The sequence below is a fragment of the Sus scrofa genome, chromosome X (assembly GCF_000003025.6).
Source record: "Sus scrofa isolate TJ Tabasco breed Duroc chromosome X, Sscrofa11.1, whole genome shotgun sequence".
Taxonomy (NCBI): domain Eukaryota; kingdom Metazoa; phylum Chordata; class Mammalia; order Artiodactyla; family Suidae; genus Sus; species Sus scrofa.
Window position 1 is genome coordinate 114,226,639 of NC_010461.5, and position 25,866 is coordinate 114,252,504.

General features: G+C 46.0%; 1 protein-coding gene and 1 long non-coding RNA gene across 4 annotated transcripts in view; one reads left to right on the forward strand and one right to left on the reverse strand.

Annotated features, from left to right (window-relative positions):
• The window catches only part of LOC110257820, a 226,442-nt gene extending 206,045 nt beyond the window's left edge, over positions 1-20,397 (reverse strand). For both annotated transcript variants that reach the window (XR_002340823.1, XR_002340824.1), the window contains exon 1: positions 15,289-20,397. This is a non-coding gene — a long non-coding RNA (uncharacterized LOC110257820). The remainder of the gene's footprint in view (positions 1-15,288) is intronic.
• The window catches only part of F9 (coagulation factor IX), a 31,733-nt gene extending 7,935 nt beyond the window's left edge, over positions 1-23,798 (forward strand). Inside the window, 5 exon segments of one of the 2 annotated variants that reach the window (NM_001164003.1) lie at positions 2,278-2,391; positions 9,020-9,148; positions 11,522-11,727; positions 20,406-20,520; positions 21,730-23,553. In NM_001164003.1, coding sequence (NP_001157475.1) covers positions 2,278-2,391; positions 9,020-9,148; positions 11,522-11,727; positions 20,406-20,520; positions 21,730-22,277 — 1,112 coding nt within the window. In that variant the 3' untranslated portion in view covers positions 22,278-23,553. 2 annotated transcript variants of the gene reach the window in all.

Genomic DNA, 25,866 nt, shown 5'->3' on the forward strand with positions numbered 1-25,866 from the left:
TCCCAGCCACTCCAGAGGAGCCCATGCTATTCTCCCCCCGTATGGGCTTCCTCACACGGTAGGGACGCAGGCCCCGCACTCCTGCCCTTTGCTCTGCCATCAACTCACCATGCAGAGAGCCTGGTTGAAGGAGAAATATCACCCAACCACATTAACGAGCATCTGTCCAGCACTTTACAGTTTACAGAGTGCCCGTCACATTCAATCCTCACACCAATCCTGGGAGCAAAGCACTGTTAACTTCATTTTACAGAAGGAGGAAGGGAGGTTAAGGGAGGTTAAACGACTTGCCAAAGGTCACCCAGCTGGGGAGGCGTGGAGACCAGAAAAGAAGCCAAATGTTCTAGTTCCCAACCCCTTGCTTTCTCTATTACCCCTCCCAGCCTTCAAATCTAAAAGCAGTTATTCATTAAACCACCGCCGAGTAGCCTTAAACAGGAATCACTCACTTGGCAGGGTCCTGTCCCCTGTTGTCTTTGACCCCTACTGTCTGTGGCTCTGCCTCAGCCCAAAGTACACACAGACAAGCACCCAAAGGAGGACTAAATGCGGGATAAAATGACACTCATTTTCAAGATATGTCTCAGCAAATGAGTCGCTGTGTAGCTGGCTGCAAGCCCAGACCCTTTCAGTGAAACATCCTAAATAATTCAGACCCGTTGGTCTATAATATAAAGTGCAAATGTAGCTCGTTTTTTAGACCAGTTCTGAACATCAATAATAACAAACCAGAGATAATGTATTTTGTTTTCATGGAATTGGAACAAATTGAAGTATCTGTGCAAAAGCACACTGGATCAAGGGGCAGAGAGGAGAGGGGACAAGGTCTAATTTTTCACAAAGAGCAGATTTTCCAGAGAGGGACTATTTCTGAGAAAGGGACAGTAGCCCTTAGTCAATGGGACCTGGATACATGCTCCTGAGAGCGAGCATGACAGACATGCTACTGCTGTCCCTAGAGCAGGCAGGGATCCCCACACCAGATATTAGGGAGCTTTGCTCTAAAATATGACCGAGGAGTTCCCATTGTGGGGCAGTGGTTAACGAATCTGACTAGGAACCATGAGGTTGTAGGTTCGATCCCTGGCCTCGCTCAGTGGGTTAAGGATTCAGCATTGCCATGAGCTGTGACGTAGGCCGGCAGCTACAGTTCCGATTCGACCCCTAGCCTGGGAACCTCCATATGCCATGGGAGCAGCCCTAGAAAAGGCAGAAAGACAAAAAATAATAAATAAAATATGACCGATAATTAGAAAGTTCTCTTTAATCATCCCCTTTCTCTCACCCTTTTATTCTTCTGTCATCTTTATGGCTTACTCTTTTCTGATTCATCTATTAAGTCTTGCTCATCTAACTCCCAATTTTCTTCACGGCTCAGAGTACCTACCGACCTCTCTTCTGGTTCTATTCATCCCTTTCTTCTGAAGCTTCCCTAGAAGTGTGGATGGAGGCAGAGCTCCAAGAAACTAGACGTAGAGGTTCTCTTCTCACTCTGACCCTTCCCCTCATACCTACTCCTTCCCGCCTGTTGTCTCACCACTCGTGTCTTCAAAGGCCCTCTTCAAAGGTCTCTAAGTGTAGAAACTTCAGGAAAGGTAGGAAGGAAACAGAAAATCTATATATAAAGAAAGCACATTTTCCTTGCTAGTTCTTTGTATTCAGAGTTGTTTCTCACTTTACCTAGACCATTTGGAACCTAACTCACAGACAGTAGATTATCCTTCAGTAGTAAAGCAGCTTTTCTGTTGTTTTGAACCATTACTGCATACGATTCCTAAAAGTTAAATGATACTATGAGGAAGACGCATTTGCTCCATGCCAAGGCTGCCAGCTCGAGTGCAGTTACATGTGTCATCTAGCTCAGCGTGCTCTGCAAGACGCATGACAGAGTCACCTTGTATGATGTAGATGACCGATTTAGAAGCGACTCCGTCATCAGTCTCTAAGGAAGGACTGGACGTCCTTCTTGCCTCTGCTGACAGAGTGCATCTCCACACTCGGATGTTCTTGCCCCTCGTCTCTCCCCTTTGGTTGCATAAACTATGTACACGCCTTCCTCGGGCCAACTTCCTAGGACAGTGTTAGCCTAAGAAGCTTTATTTGAGTTGCTTTTAGAAACTTAGGAAGACAGGGGCATCCCATAAGCAGCTGGTTTCCAGATCAGCAGCTCTGCTCTGACCCTAAAAGTCTGGCTCCCCACGCCACGAGTCTGCGCAGGGAGGACCAGGCATTCTGAGCAATTTACCTGCTAATCCAACTTCTCCATCTCTCTCAAAGATGGAGATCAGTGCGAGCCCAATCCATGCTTAAACGGCGGCCTGTGCAAGGATGACATTAATTCCTACGAATGTTGGTGTCAAGTTGGATTTGAAGGAAAGAACTGTGAATTAGGTAAGTAGCTATCCTTGGATTATTCATGGTTCAAAAGCTTCCTCTGAAACCAGAGGAAACTGTAAAATGCAATGTTTAGGTACCATAATGTTCTCTTAAAAACATATACATTTTTATTGTTGTAAAGAACACTTAACATGAGATCTACACTCAAGAAATTCTGAAGTGTTCGATACAGTACTGCTAAGCAGGCGCTTTGCTGTACAGCAGATGTCTTGAACTTATTCATCTGGCATAACTGAAACTTGACACCTGCTCAACCGCAACGCCCCCATTTTCCCCTCCTCCCCCAGGCCCTGGCAAGCACAACTGTATTCTCTGCTTCTATGTGTTGGGACTATTTTAGACACCTCGTATACGTGGAATCATACAGGATTTGTCCTTCTGTGAACAGCTTATTTCATTTAGCATAATATCCTCCAGGCTCACCCTTGTTGTTGCATATGACAGGATTTCCCTCTTTTTAAGGGCTGAGTAATATTCCATTATATAAATCACACTTTTGAAGCTTATAAACACTCATTTTATGTGTAGCCATGGTTTCTAAGATGAGTGCAAGAAACTATACTGAGAGCAATAACATTTGGTAACTAGTATTAAGTGGTAATATGTTCCACTAGCATATTAATCCTCAATGTCAGTACATTATCCTCATTCTATGCAGATGAGAGATGCACAGCTCAAACAACCTAAAATCACAGAAGCAGTAAATGGTTGAGCCAGGACTTGAACTTCAGTTTGTCTGACCAAAACCCATGCTTCTAACTGCTATCCACAAAATGCAAAGAAAACTGATTCATAAAATGGTTTGAACTCCTGACTAAATTGCTATCAACAAAAGCAGTGGAAGTCAATTAAGTATAGAATTGGGGTATGAGAAGGCAAATTCTCCCATATAACAGGCACTTCTCAGAGTTCCCGTCCTGGCTCAGTGGTTAACGAATCTAAGAACCATGAGGTTGCAGGTTCGATTCCTGGCCTCGCTCAGTGGGTTAAGGATCCAGTGTTGCTGTGAACTGTGGTATAGGTTGTAGACACGGCTCGGATCCCGCGTTGCTATGGCTGTGGCGTAGGCCAGCAGCTGTAGCTCCGATTAGACCCCTAGCCTGGGAACCTCCACATGCCATGGGTGCAGCCCTAAAAAGATTAAAAAAAAAAAAATAGGCACTTCTCCACCCATACAAACCACTTCATGTGTTATATGTCTTGACAAAAATCAGAGCTCATTCTTGAATTTGACTATATTGATTACATTGAGAGAGTTAACATAGAAAATCTAGAGTCACTGTGCATCTTTTCTTCACATAGCCTAGAATACTTTTTTTTTTCCTGAGATTTTGGCAACGGAACAGTAAGCCCCAAAGTCCATTACCCACTTGTTGGTAATCCTGATGCAGGATTACGGGTATTGTGATTGTGAAAAGCACACAGTGCTAATGGTGGATCCTCTTTCTACTTTCAAACTCCAGAACAGAGAGACAGTCCTAGGGAAAGAATTTAACACCACAGGCTACGTAACTAAGGGCAAAGAGCAGAAAATTATCAGGACTCTATTAAGGCATTACGGCCATCCACCTGACACGCAGATGAAAAGAGCATAAAACAAACTGAAACACAGCAGCTGCACTTGTCCTATTGAGAAAGGAAAAAAGTCATGTCTAATGCTGCTCAGAAATCCTTTCAGTTCTAAAGAGAAATCCATTGATCATCATCTTTTGAGATCCAAAAGATAAAAAAGAATAAAAGATAGGAAAAAGAAAAGGTGGCAGGGCAAAAACATTTAAAAAGGAAGAACAAAGGAGATGCAGGTAGATAGACTGGTACCCCTGGCTTGGACCCCCGTTCCCTCAGGTCTCCCAGCGGGGGGACAAACTGATGCCTGGGTTACCTTTCCTACGGTGTGTTCATTGGTTCAACAACTCTGAAGTGTTACTTTCATCTGAAAGGTTGTAATTTCAAATTCAGATTTACCTCAATAAATCTGATCCTGCTATTATGGAAACCTACAGAAACCAATGGCGTATCAGGTTAAATAATATAACTATTGGAGCCGAGGGAATGAATGACTCAATTAGTCTCAGTTAAGAATGAAGAGCACACTGTAGCCAAGCACGAGTGAAAACAGCCTTTAGTAATAAATATGCCGAAGTGTTCTTAGTTTAAAAAGAAAGACACTTTAAAAAGAGGCACAGAGCCCTGAAGACTGTAGATATAAGCACAAAACTGCCATAACAGGTTTTGCGACGTGTGGGAGGCTACAGTCCACACAGCAGAAGTGCCAAGTCTTGTATCGGGCACTGTCTGGGGCCTCTCGGGTTCCCCATGTCCTGGCTTGGTCAGAGCTCTGTAGTCACACTGCAGCCACCACCACACCTGGCCTCTAAGGTGTCTTGACCTCCCCCCAGCGCATCGGATCAGAGTTTAGAAAAATCCTGCCAGCTCGCTTAGTTCAGAAACAAAGTGGGAATTCTCTCCAAAAGCTCTTTATCTCAGACCTAGAAGAAAGCAAAAGCATATTCCAACTCCCACTCAAGCTACTGCTTCAAACTGAACTGAGGGCTAATCGCCAAAGCTGCTGGACAGCGCAGTTTATGGGGCCTCCAGACCCCAAGCCTCCTGGCTCACCTGCTCCCCAGAAGGGAAGGCCATCTCCACTGCTAAGACCTTGTTTTCCTCCTCTCATTCATCAGGCTCCTTCCTCTCTGGGGGAGAGAGGTGCCAACATTCAGGGCCACTTTCTAGTTTGAACAATTAATTGGCTACTGTGCCCCTTGAGCCGGAATAAAGACCACTGTGTGTCCCCAGTTACACCTCACAGCTGAGTCCTTTTCTGAGAAATCAAAGTCTAATCAAACTTGGTCACTCCAGCCCCTTCTGAAGAGTGTAAGAGGCACTGCCCAATGGTGAGGCAGGTCGGAAAGAAAAACAATCACAAGCACATAAACACTTTTTCAGTTTGCTAACACACCACCAACACGATCAATTTACTGCATATTTCTGCAGAGTAAAAAAAAAAAAAAAGAAAAGAAAAAGAAAAAATCTTGAGTTTAGCCGAGTAACAGCATATTCTGTGATAAATGTGTTAAATGAAATATCTTTTGTCTGGGGTTTGGTCTTCAGTGAATATATCAGGCAAGATGAAGGCAGAGGAAAATCAGCAGAACACAGTAACTTTGACAGTAGGCGTGAGGGGAATAGAGATAGTTGTGGTGCCGCGGAGGGAGAAGAAGAGACGCTTTGAGTTGCTCTCCTGCAGACACGCCAGGCACCCAGATCAGCCTCAGGACCACGGAGAACCCGCCCCCAACACAGTGCCTGCCGTCTAAGTGCTAAGAGATGGCTGATGGATGAGGTCGCAGTGCCTGTCCCTGAGCTCCTGACCCACACCCCTCTCCACTGGAATTCCTTGTACTGTTATTCTATTTCCAGACCCTCAGGTCCCTTATCTGAGGTCAAAAGACTGCTGATCGGACAGCAGTATTTCTCAGAACAGCAGCGGCGGCAGCACTCCTGGGTCATAAAGAGCAATGAAGAAAATGATGGAGAGGTCTAGTTACTTATCCAAGGGCACAGCATCAGAACCGGAAAAACCACTCCGACTTTACCCATGGCCGTTGTGCGTGGCCTGGACCAAACCGGTCCACACCCACCGCCCACCTCTGTGAACTTATCTCCATCTCATATTGACTGAACACTTTCTACCCGCGGTATCTGATTTGGCTGAACACTCCAGTATTGCTCTGGGGCAACAAAATGATTGCTCGTAACATGAGAAGAGCCAGGGATGTTAGTGAGCTCACCGTCAGTGAGGAGAAAGGTCTTTAAAAAAATAACTAATTAATTAAAAGGACCAAGTGCTATCTTCCTGGATCATGCGCTCAGTGGATTACTGATAGCAAAGGTTAGGGCTCAGGCTGGTTCCTCTGTCTACCTAGCAACAGCTGACTTGTGTCCCCTTATTCCCTGAAATATCAGTAAAGAACATGAGCTAATCATGACATTAGCCTGTTACCCCAGTAATTAGAAGATTTCCATCTGTCACTCAAAAAGCCACAAAATACTCTAAACTACACAGTCACTTTGCTAGCCTGGAATCCCCCAGAAAGAGAGTCTGTGACACATGCTAATTAGGGTTGCAATTCCAGGCAGCAAGAGTGAGGGACAGGGGAGTGAGGCAGTGAGGAAAGGAGGACCAAGAGTGGGATGAGTCATCTCTCATCTGCAACTGATGGTTCCATCTCCGGGGACAATTTTCCAAGAAGCCACATGAGCTGGCCTCAGGACAGTCCGTCTCGACAGGGAGAAGAGGTGAAAGAATGTATCCATCAGCATCTGTCTCCCAGTGGTCAGACGGTCAGCCTATGGGGCACCAGGAGCAGTCACGTGGCATCCGATGCCTCAGCATCAACCGGAAACACCAAGCTAAGGGGGAGGGGCACTTTGCGCAGACAGGAGCCAAGGCAAGTCCGGGCTGCACCTGCACGAGGCCAGCGGAAGTCCACGCAGAGCTAGTCACTATGGTGCTGGCGAAAGACTCTCCCTGTTCTAACTGCACTGACAAGCGAGCATTTCTCTTCAAAGCTGTACTATTGTTGAGCCTAAGGTTAGGGGGAAGGTGCCCCCCATTCACTGTGTTCTCCGAGCTGCTCTGGAGACAGAAACAGGCCCAAGGGCAGCGCCTGTTTCTCTTAACTCAGCAGGTCTCAGCTAGCAAGCCCTGAACCCTGCTACATCCTGCTGCTGAGACTGCATTGGAGAAACAAAGGGAAAGCAGAGGAATCAGAAAACAGAAAACGAGATGGCAGGAACAAGCCAAATATGTCAGGAATCACGATGAATGTGAATTGGGGTTAATGACCATTTTCAGTCTGGAGTTAAAAATCTCATTGTATGCTGCAGATAAAGGAGATACCTAAAATAAAACTATACCAGGAGGCTAAAATAAAGGGATGGATGCAAAAACATTTTCCAGGTAAATGCTAACAAAAAGAAACTGACCAAGCAATCTTAATAGCAGATAAAATAGAATCCTGACAAAAAGCATTATAAGAGACGAAGGAAAGATACTTTATATTACTATGGGAGATTGTACAGGAAAGTAAAGAAAATATGAGCCACTATGATGCTTTTCATTGTCAACACGTAGTGTCTTTGGCATTTGGCTCCCTTAAAGGACCCTATTTCATTCTCTTGTGTTGACACATACCCACCTCAGCCAGCTTCAAGTTCACTTTGAAAAACCCGATTATATTAAAACTAGGAACTTCTATTCAGCAAAATACACTACGTAGGGTGAAAAGGTTAAGTCACAGATTGGGAGACAGTATCTGCACTACATATATCCAGTAGCTGGAACTCTCAGACACTGATGGGCGGAATCTAAATTTGTACAATTATCTTAGAAATTGGCAGTATCTACCAAACCTGAACACATGGTCCAATCACTGCACTCCTGAGTATATAATCCAGTAAATATACATGCATGTGCTACCAAAAGATGTGTCCAAAAATATGCGTTACAACATTATACAGAAGAGGCAAAAACTGGAACCTCAACTCAAATATTCATCCACAGGAAGATGGATGAATAAAGGTAGGACTATTTATGCCGTGGAGTATATTCCGTGGCATGCAGATGAACTGTGGCTTTACAGAACAATAGCGATGAAGCTCACAAACAAAACGTTAAATGAAAGAGAAGGGTGCATACCTCGAGCTTCTTTTTTTTTTTTGGCCATGCCCATGGCATGCAGAAGTTCCCAGGTCAGGGATCAAACCTACACCACAGCAGTAGCCACAGCCACAGTAGTGACAACGCCAGAGCTCTAACCCGCTGCACCACCAGGGAACTCCGGGGGCTTCTCCTTATATAAAACTAATACCCGGAGTTCCCGTCGTGGCGCAGTGGTTAACGAATCCGACTAGGAACCATGAGGTTGCGGGGTCGGTCCCTGCCCTTGCTCAGTGGGTTAACGATCCGGCGTTGCCGTGAGCTGTGGTGTAGGTTGCAGACGCGGCTCGGATCCCGCGTTGCTGTGGCTCTGGCGTAGGCCGGTGGCTACAGCTCCGATTCAACCCCTAGCCTGGGAACCTCCATATGCCGCGGGAGCGGCCCAAGAAATAGCAACAACAGCAACAACAACAACAACAGACAAAAAGACAAAAGACAAAAAAAAAAAAAAAACTAATACCCTGTTAGAAGTCGGACTGATGGTAACTTTGGGAAGAAGGAAGGAGGCATCAGGAGAACTTCTGCGGTGTTGATAACATCCCATGTATTGACCTGTTTAGTCAAGGGCAGTAACCTTCGGAAAACTCATACTAAAGTTAGGGATGCTTTTCTGAAGGTATTTATACTTTAATAAACAGCTTTTTTCATTGCCATCCATGATTTGGTGAAAGTAGCATATCTGCACCTTCTGTTTTATGCCAAATCACATATATTGCTGCCATCATTTTTACATCTAAGAATTTTATCTTTTTTTTCTACTCTTAGCTCAAGGCTCCCAAACTTCTCTCCATGAACGCTCCAGCTTATATATGACCCATACATGAGTCAGTAGTTTCATGTATTTTTTAGAAATGTGTGTTAAATGATGCTATTATTGTTGATTTTGCTTTCCTTCAGATGCAACATGCAACATTAAGAATGGCAGATGCAAGCAGTTTTGTAAAACAGGCGCTGATAGCAAGGTGCTTTGTTCCTGTACCACTGGATACCGACTTGCACCAGACCAGAAGTCCTGCGAACCAGCAGGTCAAAATCTAAATCTGCCTTTTTTTTTTTTTTTCCTCCCTTACAGTTCAACAGCTATGTTCTCCACATCCATGCCAGAACTTTTAGCATTCTAACTAGCCGACATAATTTTAATCCCTCCTTGTTTCTTCTTCCTTTTGAAATCACAGAAAAGACTAGCAGCTTGGAGAAGTTAATTTTCTAAATTGCACCATCATTTTAAATAGAAATTCTGTAATTGTCTTCAGTCTGAATTCTTTTCTGTGTCCAATTTTTTCCTCTGACCTTTATAGCAAGAAGCAACTAATTTGTGTGATTTCTGTATACATATGTGTAGTTCATCAAGTCCAATTTATGCAGTAGTCCTGTAACATAAAAAACACATACGTGATTGACTGATAGGCTTCTAGTTATGGATGGTGAATTTTAGGCAGGATCTGCCGAGTATGACCGGTTTACTCTGAGAAAGTTATTTCCTACCCTTGGATCTTGGGCTAAGTTTACACACTTGGCATTAGAATAGTTCCAACAACCATCTGTTTGAAGTTGTGTCAGGCTGATCGGCACAGTCAATCTATACAGCCGTGAACAAAGCAACGCTTCCCAGTCATGTCAACCACGCCACCATGTTGACAGCTGACTGGTGGGTTCAGAGATCTCCACTCCACACTCATATTGCTCTTCTCTGAAAATGAAAGCAGCAGAACCTTGGATTTTTTTTAAAAAGTAGGCTCCGGAGAATCAATTATATTTGATAAATGAGGGGCCCTTTTGGAATGAACTAGCTATAATTTCTTTTGCATTTCCAAAGCCTCATGTCTTATTAAATTGGTACATTAAATCACACACAATTCCTCTGTAACTGGGTTTGATACCTATCTCAGCTATGCACCCAGCAGAGGAAAGTAAAAGACGGACCAGAAGCCAAGAGTACACACGCCGCCCTCAAATGAAGAGTATCTAATGCTTCCAGGGCCTGCCTGCCTCCTGTCCTTCTACCTGGTTCTTCACATATGCTGCTTCAAACTAGCCAACCTTGAGAGGAGTGTGTGTGTGTATCTTCTAACCTCTGAAACCTAACTTCCAGTGTAGACAGACAGCAGAGTAGCTAAACCCTTATAAGCCCCTCTCTGGTATAAGAGAGGGAACACAAGAAGTGAGAACCACCTCCAACTTTTTTTTTTTTTTTTTTGTCTTTTTGCTATTTCTTTGGGCCACTCCCTCGGCATATGGAGGTTCCCAGGCTAGGGGTCGAATCGGAGCTGTAGCCACCGGCCAACGCCAGAGCCACAGCAACGCAGGATCCGAGCCGTGTCTGCAACCTACACCACAGCTCACGGCAACGCCGGATCGTCAACCCACTGAGCAAGGGCAGGGACCGAACCCGCAACCTCATGGTTCCTAGTCGGATTCGTTAACCACTGCGCCACGACGGGAACTCCTAACTATTAAGTGTTATATTTGAATGTAGACTTAGCTTTAGCAGAATAAACAGGCCAAACCTAAAATAAGATTTTCTGCCTTTCGATAGTAATGGTCCCTTTTCTCTAGCCATTGTGGACGATTTGTATTTATTACAGAAGTATTCTGAACTAATTTCCTGTTTTCCCAACCACATGCTGTCTTCATGATCCTCTGCCACAGCTGGTTGCTATAGAAATGTCTGTTACAAGGAATGCAGATGGAAGGAAAGTGAGAAGTGAAAACGAAATGCGAGGTGCCTTTGCTTGACCACAAACTTCCCTTCTGGTGGTCCCCAGTCTATCGGTAGATGCCTCCTTTTCTTTAGGAAGTAAACCAACTCAAGGTAAAAGGTGGCTGGTGCCCAGGTAGATGTGGCTATAATAATCAGATTCGTAATTTATTTGGTGGAGACTCAACAGCCAGGAATTAAATCTCAATGACCTCTCCCCCAGTGGATACCTCAAGCCACCTTGGAACCTAGAAGGCATTCTAGCCTGCAAAAGAAATCCTAGTAACAATAGGTCCCACTTACCTCATTCTAAAGTCAAAGCTACATGGCACCAATCAGCAGACTTCCATTCAGGGACAGTACTTGGGAGTAAAACTTCTTAGTAAAGAAACTAAACAAAGTCATAAGACTTCATAAAAGTCTTTAAAAATTTGATTCTGGGACACCTATTCTATTTCCGTAAAGATGATGGATTCCTGAGCCAAATGTCCTTTTCATGAAGGGTTTGAAAACTTTCCATGAAAATAACACAATTAACCTTTTAGTTGGAGACTATATTTATTGATCCAATTTTTAAAAATATTGATGGGCCTGCTTCGTAGAGGTGACAAGGATGGGCCTCATTTGCGATGTGTGTAATTCATGTTCTGCTTGCAAATGAGAAATAGCAGGATACTAATTTTTTTCCCTCATTTTTCTAGTGCCATTTCCATGCGGAAGAGTTTCTGTCTCACACAGTCCTACGACGCTCACCCGTGCTGAGATTATTTTTTCCAACATGGACTATGAAAATTCTACTGAAGTTGAACCAATTTTGGATAGCCTCACTGAAAGCAACCAATCATCTGACGACTTTATTCGAATTGTTGGTGGAGAAAACGCCAAACCAGGTCAATTCCCTTGGCAGGTACTCTATACTGATGGTGCATCACAACTGGAGCCTGGCGGGCAAGGGACAGGCCAGGAGGGAGGCTGAGGCTAGGAGGCCAAGCAGGCCCATTGGGACGAGGGGAGTGTTTCGGCATGTTTCAGCACTAAGCAGTAGGAAGGAGCCCCCACAGGTGAGGAGCTGGTGAGAGAGAAGGCCGGGGGCAGCTACTATACAAAGCCAAGGAGAGTTTGGTACCAAGGAAAACGCAGCAGGATTTCAGACTAGCAGTAGCAAGGTCTGGAAGGGAGGTCACCAGTACTGGGATTCTGGTCCTACTTTGGCTTCCAGTCCCTGGGAGAACTGGTGAGAGCCAGTCTCTTGGTCCAAAGAAACTGGATTATTTTGGAAGGATTTAAAAGGACTCAGGAAGGATTAAGGCAAGAACTGGGTTACTGGAACCAGGGCATATGGTCCAAGGCTGTAGTTCTCAAAAGTGTGGCAGCATCGGAATCACCTGGGAACGTGTGAGGACGGTCAGTTTTCCTGCTACACCCCAGACCTACTGAATCTCAGTCTCTGGGGGTGGGGCCTAGCAGTCTGGGCGCTACCACCAAGCCCTTTGGGCGATTCTTATGCACGCTGCAATTTGAAACCCCCTGGTCTAAAGGAAACAAACTTGTTACAGAAGCTAGGGTCCAACACCCCAAAGAGTGGAGTCACAGTACCTAGTCCCACATTTCACCAGGTGTGATTTGCAGACAACCCACAGGAGAATCACCTGCGCACATTTTTGAGGCAACAACCAAGAGCTAGATTTGTAGCAAAACCTCAACAACCAAGAGCTAGATTTGTAGCAAAACCTGGTGGTAACTGAGCCTATAGCTAAAGCTTAAATGATTCCATTAGAGAGAATTAGGCCTCAGAGGCAAGAAGCCAGGCCGGTCCTTATATAAAATTGTGCCGGCCAATAAGGCAATTAGGAGCCAGATGTAGCTATTTAAATTTAAATTAATGATCATTATATACAATTAAAAGTTCATGTCCTAACACCTGCCTCATTTCAAGTGCACAGCAGCCACACGTGGCTCGTGGCTATTGTATCGGCCAGAACCTTTCCATCACTGCAGAAAGTTCTATTGGACAGCACTTATAACAGTCTAACATAAAACTCCCAAGTGGCCACAATCATATGATTCTGTAGGAATTTCAAGGATATTTCACCCCAAATTATTTTCCCTACTGAGGTTTGAACTTTTGCCATCAGAGACCAATAGCTTTAAAGACCTTTCAATCATCAAACAGATTAACAGTTTAAGCCAGGATCAGGTAAATGTCCCCAGATTTACCACCACTGAAATTTTTTTAGACTAGCTATGTGTCCAACCAGGATTCTTCAGAATGCCTGCTCTTTTCTAATATAACGGGTGTGAGCTATTGAACATAATATAGGAGGTAGCTATTGGCACAGAGATTGTGGCAAATGGTTCCGAAGGGTGGCAGACCATACAACCAGGACTTTTTATTTTCCTTTGCTTTTAACAGTATTTGTTGGACTTGCTCTTAGAGCCAATAAAATACACTGTGTGTTCCTTTGCACCGACTGTCCCCTACTTAGCATCCTACCGGCGTTGCTTTCCTCACCCACCATGACCCCTTCCTTCACTCCTTTTCCTTGACCTTTTGCTGAACAACCCATCGTGGGGCCAGGCACTCTAATCATGCTTTAACTCTAACATCCATGTACCTAATTCTCTTGAATTTTACTATTTGCACTCTTGTGCATTTTATTTTCATTATGTGCCCAACTTCCATGGATAAGGTGGTTAGAACAAAAGATCTTACTTTAAAAGTATCTTGCTTGGGCTTGTGGAACATAAAGCAGTGCCTACAGTGAAGAATCTAGGAACCCAGGGCATCTTATGAGCTAAGATGACTCCCTTTAAAAAAAAAAAAAAAAAGAAAGAAAGAAAGAAAACAGGTTTTTAAAAAAAAAAAAAAAAAATCCTAGGATGCATGCATTTGGGGCTTAGCATTGGGCCCTTGTCAACTCTCAGAAATGAAATGGCAAATACATTCAAATGAAAGCTAAATAGAAAAAAGAAAAAGAAGGGGGTTTTATAAAGTCTCAATTCAGCCAGATGCTTGCCAATGCTTTAACAATGCAAGTCATTCCTAATAGAAATTTTAGTAAGTCTAGGAAGTTTTGTTTTTTGGGGGATTTGTTTGTTTGCGATGCACAAGGCATGCAGAAGTTTCTGGGCCAGGGATGGAACCCATACCATAGCAGCAACCACACCACAAGCCTTAACCCACTCCACCACAAGAGAACTCCAAGCTATTGTTTCCTTTAAGCAGAAGAAACCATCAGATGAGGTTAGAGTTGTACTATGAGGAAGCTATAAACGATGCCCATCTTCTCGAATCTTGTTATGTCCTCCTCTCTGCACGCTTACAGTTGTCTCTTGCCCTGTTGTCTCTTTCCTATCAAGCTTAGATAAGATCCTTTGGAATGTTCAAGGTCACTCACCCACACATGTGCACTCATCCACACAGACTCAGATTCCTGACTACAGACATACCAAGCGGTAGGTTTTGGTCTCTTCCAAAGGCGAAGAGCTGTGCTACTTTGCCGGATACCGGAGCGAGACCCTGGGCCCTTTCACACCGATTCCTTCCTCACCAGAGAACGGTCTCTCCACACCCACCTCCATCCGATTGCTCACACAAGATTACTGGGTTTCAAAAACAGGAGGTACACTGAGCGTATAAAACTCACTTTTAGACAAAGACAGAAACAGGAAATGAAACCAACCAGAATCTCTCCCCATTTGTGGCTGAGGCGGCTGGACCACAGCGCAGTTCATCTGCAGGGCGGAAAACCTTGGTGTGATTGCAGACCAAACTGCAACGCACCTGCTGCAGCCAAGGCTTCGCGGCAAAACAAGCAACAGCTGCGGCTTCCAGGGCCAAACTAGATGTGTGGCTCTGCCGTATGAAATACATTTAGCAGAGCCACCTAGAAAAGAGCGATTTCAAGTGCCAATGCATCCGTAATAGGGGTGGGGGGTGGGGGCAATAATAAGGCAACCACTTGGGTGAAGAAACCCCATGAGGAAGAACAGAGGGGAGTTCACTTTGCTCTGGAGCAACCAACAGTTTGAGCGCACTGTGAAGGCCCAGTCTGTTATAGAAAAGGTTTAGGTGAGCTGTCTGCGGGAGCTAAGGGGGCACAAGAGAAAGGGACGATGACTTTTCTTTGGGGGGGGGGGGGCTGCAGGTGAAAGTTCCAGGTGGGCAGGTCGATGCTGGCCCAGGCTTAAGAAAGCCCTTTGCGGCCTCCTGGGTGGGCTACGCGGGCTGGGTGGCCTTGGGGTGGGAGTGGGGCATGTCTGTGGGATTGTCGACTCGAAGAGTCACTGCCCTGCCCTATCACCGGGACCCCAGCGGGGGGACGAGCCCACCCCGAGAGCGTCAAGGGCTCAGGTGGGGGATGCGACAGGGCAGGCTGGGGGGCCCGCTGCGACCCTGTGCAGCGCTGAGCCCCTAAGCTGCAAGGTCCACCTTCCCCGCAGCCGGGCCGCGGCTGCGTTGTCTTACCTTCTTCCAGGGGTTTCCCGCTTCTCCTCTGCTTGCGAGCTGGAGGCAAAGCCGCCGCAGCCGCGCCGAGTTAGCCACAGGCGCTTCCCAGAAGCCCTTGCGGTTCCGGCCGCCCTTCCCCCGCCCCCAGGCCAAAGGCGCAGGCGGGCTTGCCTGACCTCTGACCTCCAACCTCCAACCTCCAACCTCCAACCCCGCATCCCAGGGACAGAGGCCTGCGAGAGGAGCAGAGGGAGGCGGGGAGCCAGAAGCCCAGCGGTGGGCTCAGCGTCCCTGGAGGACGCGGGGAGAGGAAGCCGGGACTCGGCAGGGCCCCTCAGGAGGGGAGAGAGGAAGCCAGAGGCTTAACAGAAAGGCTATTTCCTGAGTCACTGTGTCCCTAGCGGGAGTGGGAAACTGAAACGGAACTCGAATTTCATACGGCTACAGAGGGCAGCAATGAAAAATTTGAATATTGGAGACAAAAGGGAAATCGCAATGCCTACACCATGCGAGCACCTTCATCAACAGCTTATAAATGAGAGACTTGTGGACGCAGCACCACGTTCCGACTTTCTAAAGCCTTTAATTGGGTCCCACGCACTTAACTCTGCCCCCCACAACTCTGAGCATGCGCAAACCTGCCAAGCGCTCTGGTCACCTCTTCTCCTTTGGGTTAGGGTCTGTCTGGTCCTGTATGTGAAGGACCTAGTATTTATTATTTTATCATGGGCCTCAAGCTCTGAATTAACCATATTTATTGTACCTTTAATAAGTGGAAGATCATGAATACAATGGAAACCAAGTGGTTAAGCTTTCCTGAATCCTTTGTATCAGGTTATGTCATATGCAATTGCCAATATTTAACCATTTTAACCAACAAAACATGTCTTGAGAAGCAGTCTGTCTATTCCTTATTCTATTCTTGGCCTAAACAATCTTTAAAATGTCTTAACATTTTCCCCAGTCTTGGGTTTCCTCAGCTTTGGCCTCAAGCTATCCTTAAAGTAGCTGAGCGCTTGACCTACACAGCTACCTACCCAACCCTTTCCTTTTGATTAGACACCCCCCCCACCATGGCAGATGGCTTGCAAAGTTACCATCTCTGGGAAACATAACTTCCTCTTTCTTTTGGGCGGTGGGTCAGGAGGAAGATGTTGCATGAAGGTCCTAAGACTACAGAAGTATCTTCACCTGAAACAGATAGCCTTCTGTTTTTCTAAGCTCAGATGGTAAAGCTCCAGTTAGCAGAAATGAAAACATGACATGTGCAATCTCACCTGGCCCCACAAAACTATTTTCCACAGACTATTTAGACAATCACTCGCTAGGATGGTATGATGAAATCTATTTCAATGACTAGTCTAGTTAACCATCAAAAAGTAAGGGGGAGTTCCCTGGTGGGTCTAGTGGTTAGGTTTTGGTGCTTTCACCCCTGTAGCCTGGGTCAACCCCTGGTCTGGGAACTGAGATCCCACTTCAAGCTGCTGCAGCCAAAAAAAAAGGAAGAAAAAGAATATCCCCTCTGTGCCCAGAAAAATGAAGTAGGGCCAAGGGCTGAATGAATCACACCTGCGGGCATAACAAGCCGTACATCATGTAGAAGTCGTTTTGCTCTTTGTATGAAAGAGAAGAAGGATGCAAAGAAAAAATGTGCTTGTAAAGCTGGCAGTGACTAGGTAGAGAGAGTAAGAGTTTGCTGAAATCACTGGGAAAGGCCAGGTTCCAGTTAAAAGGTTAAGAAGGGAACAACCGGGCAGCAGCTATTACTCTGGGCTGGCATTGTCAGCGAAGAACATCAGGACAGATATGTGAATGTGTACTTTGCAGACGTGTGTGGGTGTGTATGTGTGTGTGTCTGAAAGAGAAAACAGGCTTCTGTTAGGATATGACAAACATGAAATGGCTTGATCAGAACTCAGACAACTTGCTCAGAACGTTTGCTTTCCCATTTCCCCCATCATTCTCCAAAGTGATGTTGTATAAGAACTTGTCCTTGGCCAGGCAGACAGCTCATTCCCAAAGAGCTAATATGTAGATAGCTGTAATCCTGAAGTAGCCAAGCCAGCATCCCCAAACCAAGTTGCTTGTAATATCTTTTAGGGCTTTTTCTTGGCAAAGATGTTTGCTAAAATTTCTAATAGCAGCCAGGAATTGGCAAAACAAAAAACAAACAAAACAAACACTCTTCGGGCTTAAAAGAACACAACTGTATTTCTCAGAAATCCACCAGACCAGCATAGAAGCTCCAGGCAGCAAGTCTTTGGCAGGAGTCAAGACAGCTACATCACAGTCTATGTGCCCCGGGGCTTGGCTATCATTCAGTCTGGCCTAACTAGCCCATTAAGCTGAGAGATGTCCAATTCACCTCTAATATAGAGGAGAAACATCATTATATCACTGCTTGCAGAGTCTTAACTCCAGTTACTCGAGCAGATGTATTCAGTTGTAATCATTAGGCCCAGGATATAGAACAGTGTCGCCCAAATTTGCTTGGTGATGAAAATCACCTGAGGTCTGGGCCAGCTTCGTGAGCTGGTAACCAGTACACTTGCCCAGGGCCCTGCATTTGTAGTTCAGTGCTTGGCATGTGTGTTTGGTAACCCATGTTCAATAAGACAATGGAGCACACATGCGCTGGGGACCTGGAAGCTCAAGTCCCAGCAGTCTCAGCTCTCAGCACCACTGGGGAATGGATTCTTGACCTCCCTCTCCCCTGTCCCCTGGTGCCGTGGCTAGCTCTGCCTCCCCCTTTCCACTGCCACCCCCAATGCTTGGCGTATGGCCCCCCCTCATCCCCTACAGCTATGACTGGCAAAGGCGCAGGGAGGGTTGAGGTTGGGTACACAGACTGTAGGCCATTTGAGGAGGGGGCATGGCCACGTGACATCTCGGGGCCAGAAATGCGTGAATGGCAGAGGCAAAACCTCTTGCCCACCTTCGTTCCAGGAACTGAGCACATCCTGGCATGGAAGTTTCTGTCCCCTAGGAATCACCCCTTAGCTGTTGACTGCTGCAGTGGGCCAGTGGGAAAGGAAGATTGACTTACCCATCCCCCTGCCGGGGCAGAGGGTATCAGTACAGTGGCTGGCGGGAGAAGGGACCTGGCAGCTGAGGGTGCATTGGTGCTTGCGTCCTACACTGCAGGGTGCAGCCCCTGGGCACCTGTGAGTGTCTGCATTCTGCCAACCAATATCCCCCACACCGGAGGGAGCACAACTTTAAATAGTAAATTTAAAACATCATGACAGATTGCAAGAGACCACAGAAGAAACAAAAACGTTTTGTATTTTAGTATCTTCCACGACACTTTTCCCTGGCCTTTGACCAAGGGGCCCTGCATTTTCATTTTGCAAGAAGCCCTGCAAATTATGTAGCCAGCTTTGCCTGCAGTGAGCACTTTTAAGACATAAAGGTCACCAAGCCTTGGAAATTCTGAACTAGCATTTCTCAAGTGTAATTATGCATTAGGATATTCCAGAAATCATGTTCTCTCATCCCCACCCACCGAATATTCCAATTAAGTCTGAGCTGCATTTTGCAAGCATCCCTGATGAGTTTACTGCAACAGGTCGACCAATCACACTTGGAGAAATACTGGGTACTTAGGAGCCTAGATTCTGAAGTCAGGCAGACGAGGCTTTGTGTCCCAGCCTCACACTAACTAAGCTTAACTAACTGCATATCTAAACCTCAGTTTGCTCATCTGTAAGTACAATGTACTATCAGTCCACAAAGTGAGTATTAAATGTACATAAAACACTTAGCACAATGATAGCAACCAAAAAAAAAAAAAAAAACTCCAAAAAAATTAAGATTGTCAAGTCTGGGTGGTGGGTACGCTGCTGTTTATTATATTATTATATGAGTTGTCCTATATTTTTACTTTTCAAACTAAAAAGCAACCGCTCGAATAAGAGGGAAAGCTGCAGTATGGAAAAGTGGGGCAGAGGCTCGCCGCGAGTCAGCCCTCTACGTCTCCAGGTAGGAGGCGAGTGCTTTAGTGTCTAGGACCTCAGACAGCGTCCAGTAAATTGAATTCTGGACAAAAAGAAGCTTCACCAGGACATGCCCCCAGGGACCTTCTCAGACTCTGCACGTGAAAGGACTGACCACTCCCTTTCCCTCGTTTATTGTGAATGGGTTTATGCCTGGGGCTGTGTGTGCTTTAGTCAAAGGGCAGCAGTTCACAAGGGCCAGTCAGTGCCCACAAAGGGTTTACCGAATGTTGAGTGTGCCCTCTAGTGTTCGCACGTCTCAGCATTCTTCCTGAAGAGGTGGATCAAGGCCCTGGCAGACAGGAAGTGAAATTCTCCAACTTGATCTAGACATTGAGGTGGTGAAAATCTTCAGAGGAGAAAATGGATGGGCCTCTAATCTAATCATGCCCTGGCTCAAAGCAGCACCCCCAAACCCTTCCTCCACTTTGCCCGCAAATCTAGCATAGCTAAGGAGAGCTTTTAGAACAGAGGCAAATTACAGATCGGAGAGGGGGGTGTGAATATGGTGGAGGAGGTGGGCAGGAAGGAGTGTGGGGGGCCTGCTGTCGCTCACTGCCTGGACGGCCAGAAGTACAGCCCTTATGGAAGCCATAGGTCTCATTTCATATTGTGGTTTGGAAAGGGCTTGAAAAGTCCCCCAGGAGAAAGCAGTCTTTTTTTTTTTTTTTTTTTTTTTTTTTTTTTTTTTTTTAATAACCTGTAGCAAGGAGATTTCCTCAGACAGGGACAGGAGACTCAGTAATAGCCATTGATCGCCAGGAGTCAGGTCCACGTGTTTGTGAGTGTACCTGTCGAATCCCCATGAAGCAATTCGTGCTATCCCAGAATCTGACTCACCTGGAAAAGGAACCCAAGGCCCCAAACCATCAAAAGAAGCCATTTCCTCCTTTGCCTTATCTCGAACTCCCCCTGGCTCTCCCCACTCCTTCGCTTCAAGACAGCTACAGAAATGGCTTTTTTGATTGTGCTCCAGAAACACTAATTCATCTTCAAAGCTGACACTTTCCAGAAACACTCCACTTGTGCCAGCACCTAGAAGCCAGTTTTTTTCTGCCCACTCCTATAAACAGCACGCATATTTATTTTGTTCTGGATCAAATATATTACGTAGTAGGATTCATAATTTTGTTTCCACAGGTCCTTCTGAATGGTAAAATTGATGCATTCTGTGGCGGTTCCATCATTAATGAAAAGTGGGTTGTAACGGCAGCCCACTGCATCGAACCTGGTGTTAAAATTACTGTCGTTGCAGGTAAATAGACAAAGAATGATAACCATCTGTAACTTCCCTAGGTCTTTACATGACTGCCATAGTATATTTAACTAAGCAAGATGAACTAGGAGTTGCCATCGTGGCCCAGTGGTAAATAAACCCGCTAGTATCCATGAGGACGTAGGTTCGATCTCTGGCCTTGCTCAGTGGGTTAAGGATCTGGTGTCACAGTGGCTGTGGCATAGACCAGTAGCCGCAGCTCCAATTAAACCCCGGGCCTTGAAAGTCCCAAATGCCGTGGGTGTGGCCCTAAAAAGATTTTAAAAAAAGAAGCTGAACTAGTGGTAGAGGGACCCATCCTCCCAAAATCCAACTTGTTCCATCCTCCAAACCCCCCCGGCCTTTTGGCGTACCTTCATTAGCACTCATCTCGCTGCGATACAGTTATCTACTGGTGGGTCCATTTCCCCACCAGACAGAGCCTTCCTCCAAGCTATGTCATATCACTGATCTTTGTATCTTGGCACCTGTAACCTGCCATTTCTCAACACTTGAGTGAATGACCAAATGAATGTATTATCTGTGCTCAGCAAAAGGGGGGAGCTCAAAATACTTGATATTGGGAACGTCTAGGATAACTCGTAACAAGTGGATGCATTATCACCTGTGAACAAGGTAAGACTTGTAAGCATGGCTGAATAGAACCATCTAACTGATGGTCCTGAATGGCTTTTTGGTCTGAAAAGTATGAGCTGGCCCTCGTTACGTTTTACCAAAATCTGGAGTTCCCATCGTGGCGCAGTGGTTAACGAATCGGACGAGGAACCATGAGGTTGCGGGTTCGATCTCTGGCCTTGTTCAGTGGGTTAAGGATCCGGCATTGCCGTGAGCTGGGGTGTAGGTTGCAGATGCGGCTCGGATCCAGTGTTTCTGTGGCTCTGGTGTAGACCGGAGGCTACAGCTCTGATTAGACCCCTAGCCTGGGAACCTCCATATACCACGGGAGCGGCCCTAGAAAAGGCAAAAAGACCAAAAAAAAAAAAATCATAACAATATACAAATACTATCTAAGAATGCTATCTTTGACACTTGGCTGCCAGTCAATTCGGGGCTGCTGAGTGGACACCTGGAGAATCTGTTTCTTTACGTGAAAGACAAATTTCTTTTCAACGGGTGAACATAAGCTGCCAGCTAAGTAAAATGATGCTAGACGGACACGGGGAAAACTCGTTGCTTTCTTTTCAATAGGTGAGTATAACACCGAGGAGACAGAACCTACAGAGCAAAGGCGAAATGTGATCCGTGCCATTCCCCACCACAGCTACAATGCCACCGTGAATAAGTACAGCCATGACATTGCCCTCCTGGAACTGGATGAACCCTTGACGCTGAACAGCTACGTAACCCCTATTTGCATTGCCGACAAGGAGTACACCAACATCTTCCTCAAATTTGGATCTGGCTATGTGAGTGGCTGGGGGAGAGTCTTCAACAGAGGGCGGTCGGCTACGATTCTTCAGTACCTGAAGGTTCCACTCGTGGACCGAGCTACCTGCCTCCGGTCCACGAAGTTCACCATCTATAGTAACATGTTCTGTGCCGGCTTCCATGAGGGAGGTAAAGATTCCTGCCAAGGAGATAGCGGGGGCCCCCATGTTACCGAGGTGGAAGGTACCAGTTTCTTAACTGGAATTATTAGCTGGGGTGAAGAGTGTGCAGTGAAGGGAAAATATGGAATATATACCAAGGTATCCCGGTATGTCAACTGGATTAAGGAAAAAACAAAGCTCACTTAAAGAAAAATGTATTTCCAAGGTTGACAGATTTGGGATTGAAAATGGACAGGGTCCTTTACTAACTAATCGCTTTCCTATCTCTTTAAATGTCAATATATACATTCTATGACTACTGCTTTTTCTCTTTACTGGGAGAAGTCTAGCTAGAATTCCTGTGTCACCAGAACAAGGAGATTAAAAATGTAATCGCTAGAGAAACATGCTGTCGTAGGAAAGGGCAACCATTTCTCCAGGTCCAGCTCCTGATAAAATTGTTGTAAGTTCTTCCCTCTGCTCATCAGACGTTATGTTTCTCCACTTGGGCACCCCCTGCTTCTCCATCCTTAGCAGCATTCCATGTGCCACATCTTTCTTACCTCTCCCGCCAAATCGTCCAGACGTACTGGATCTGTATCCAAGACTTTTGGTCTAGCCCATCACAAAGCCAGCACCACACTCATACAGGAAGAACACAGGGGCAGCAGACAGGTGCAAACATCAGAAACGCTGCATCTTTCTCGGTACCCTTGGTCCTGCATCTGCTATCTTTTCCAACTCCTAACCCCCAAGTCAGTTTTTCTCTTTCTCTCTCCCTCCCTGCCCTTTTCCTTTCCTAGGCATTAAAGGAGGGAAGGGGAGCATCATACTGTTTTACTGCTGTACACAATGATGCAAACCTATCAAACCCAGTCTTGCTTTCAATTTGTTCTTGGACTTGCTGTTCATAGCACAGGGATGAAGTAAGGTGCCTGAACTTGGAGGAAAAGTTCCTCTTGGAGAGTCACATTATTCAAATACATATATAATGGAAGGAATGACGCATCAGAATAGTTTCCTAAGAGCTTGTAATTGTGTTGTTATGGAGGTTTCACTGGAATGATTCCATGAAAGCAAACTGGATGTCATTGTAACGAAGAAAGCTGACATTGACCCGGGTGTAGTGTCCCCTGTCAGAACAGTCAGTCTGCAACCAGAGCTAGTAGAGCCATCAAGGAATTCATCGGTGTGTCTCCAGTGCTGTCCAAGGTTAGGGAAGAAGTTGCCCAGCCAGAGAACGTGGGCATCACACTTGCTCAACTGGTGTATCCCCACAACAGAGCGGGCTGCGTTCCAAGGAGCCAATGAACTCCCCTTTTCTGGTTCCACGCTCGTCGAGCCACTTTCTGATAATAATTGGGGCTTTGATACTGTATTTTCTAGAGAGTGGCTGACCAATCAACACATCAATCAATCACATCCGTACTTCAATCTGTTAGACTATTTCCCTTTATGAATTAAACTGGTGTTCTGATTCAGACCTCGGCTTTTTGTGATTTGGGTTGATATGAATCATTTGCCTTGCATGTGATGACATGTGGAACTACTGACAAAATCACGTTTCGGACCACTTTGACCTCGCCAAGCTGCCGCTTCCCCTGCCCTCATCTCACTCCCCCAGCCAAGGCCTCACATTTGCTGATTTCAAGTTCTCTAGTTAATCCCCTTTTACTTTAGTCTTTCAAGCATAAGTATCAATAAATGTGTTTTTCAAGTTCTCAAAAAGTGTTTCTTATTGAAGCATTCACAGAGAGGGCTCCCAAACACCGCATTCAGCAGGACACTCAGAAGGCTGCGTTGAAGTGCAACACGACACAGCACAGATTTGATGCTTTGTTGTCACCCGGCTTTCCCGGGAGGCAGTGTGTGCTGTGTCCCAGAGAGGACAGTGCTCTGGATCCACATGGGGCAGAATTGGGTCTAAACGGCTGTGAATAAGTCACTCCAAATGCTGTGCTTTGACTTCTCCGTTGTGCAAGGAGTGAGTTGGACAGGCTGGTCTCCAAAGGCCCTTGACCTTCTGATCGTCAGCGAGTTCATGTTCATCCACTCCTTTACCCAACAAATATTGCGGGAGTGATTACTGTATGCCAAACACCCATAGGGTTCATTACCTTTGAATTCACGTGTATATATTTTGTGAGTTAACTCAGGTATGTGAATTGCTTGGTCAGTGCCTCCTACCCTGCTGCACAGAAGTTGCTCGGTAAACGTTAGCTCAATCCGAACCCCTGTTTATCCCACAATAGGAATTAGCCTTGTACTGAGTATTAGGGAAAGAGGCCATACTTAAGCAAAAATAATGCCTGGGATTGAGGTTTAGAACAAACAAAAGAAATCAGTTCCGTTGTTGTTGGCCAAAGGAGAGAGAGAGGAGCCACGGCAACTGTCCGCCTTCGGTTTAAGGAGAATACTGAATCACACATGGAAACACGTTACTTCAAATTTGAATGAGGAAAGGTCTGGAGCCCCAGCGCTCTGCAGTGGGTAAAAGTGAGCCACTCTGGCCTTGTTGCCATGGAGACCACTCCTTACAAAGGCAGCAGTGGGGGCGTGGCCTTATGCTTCCTGGGATTGGTGTTCTCTGCGGCAGAAGGAGGAGCTCCGGGGCCCATCAGTCTCCCAGCCATGGTGAGCCTTTTCCCCAGGATCTCAAAAATCACTGGGTTCATCAGGCCCCACGTGCGCAGCATGTTGCCACCACTCAGCATGTGGGGCCTGGAAGCTCACCCAAGAGCCAGCGGCTCCGGACCCAGGCTCTCGCCAGGTGCCACCTAAAGCATTCACAGGCGCCGTATAAGCATCATTCGTGCTTTCAAAATTGCTGTAGCGACTTAACCTAAATGGGCTGAAACATGCTGCTGCAATATTGGAAGTGACAGATTAAAACAGAACTCGTGCTGAGTTAAGAGAAGTCTTAATGCAGTGCGGTCATTTCTACTTGCTGTTTAAGTAGGACTGTTTGGGGTTCTTTTTAAATATAGTTGCTAGATGGTGACAGCCCCAACGTGTGTGATTTTCTTTGAGAAAGAAAGGTTTTTCTCCCCTACTCTCTTGTACCATGACCGACCAGTTCACAGGATTGCTTAATTAATAATTTCTAAACCGCTTCTGAAGGCTTACAGTCCAATGTAAGAATGTCAGAGCTGCAAGCCCCCTTAGATACCATCCAAACCACTTTGCCCATTTAACAGGTGAGGAAATCGAGGCCAAGAGAAAGCCAGGCCCAAAGTAACACAATGACAGAGCCAGGACTAGAGCTCAGGCCTCCCATGCCACACCGTTAAAGTAGAGTGCTTTCATTTATAGCCCTGTCTGTATTTGTAGGGCAGCTGAGGCATTTCTGCATTGGTAGCAATCCTTTCAGCAAACCCGGGACTGCAAACTGCTTGAAACTCTTACCAGTGATGCTCTCACTGACAAACAGGTGACTAAATCAAGAAGGCCAACAGGTATCGGGGAGGGCAGAGTGGCTGCCAAATAATGAACTGGAACCACAGTCTCAGATTCACAGCAGCATGTGTGGAATGAACCTGCCGTGCCAGTGTCAGGCTTTTAGCCCAGCTGTGAGCACAGGGCCTTCCAGATGTGACATTTGACTTCCAGAGCAAGTTCATCAGTGTCACCTGGCACATAGTCATTCCGGCAACATTTCAACTCCATTCCCTGCCATGGTGCGGGGTAAGACCCAGGCAGCACGCCAAGACAGCAGGCCACTCCAGAAGCTGTTGTTTGAGAGCTGAAGGCAGGCTTCAAAGGCGTGCAGCTGGGGGTGACGGGAAAGCAGACTTCA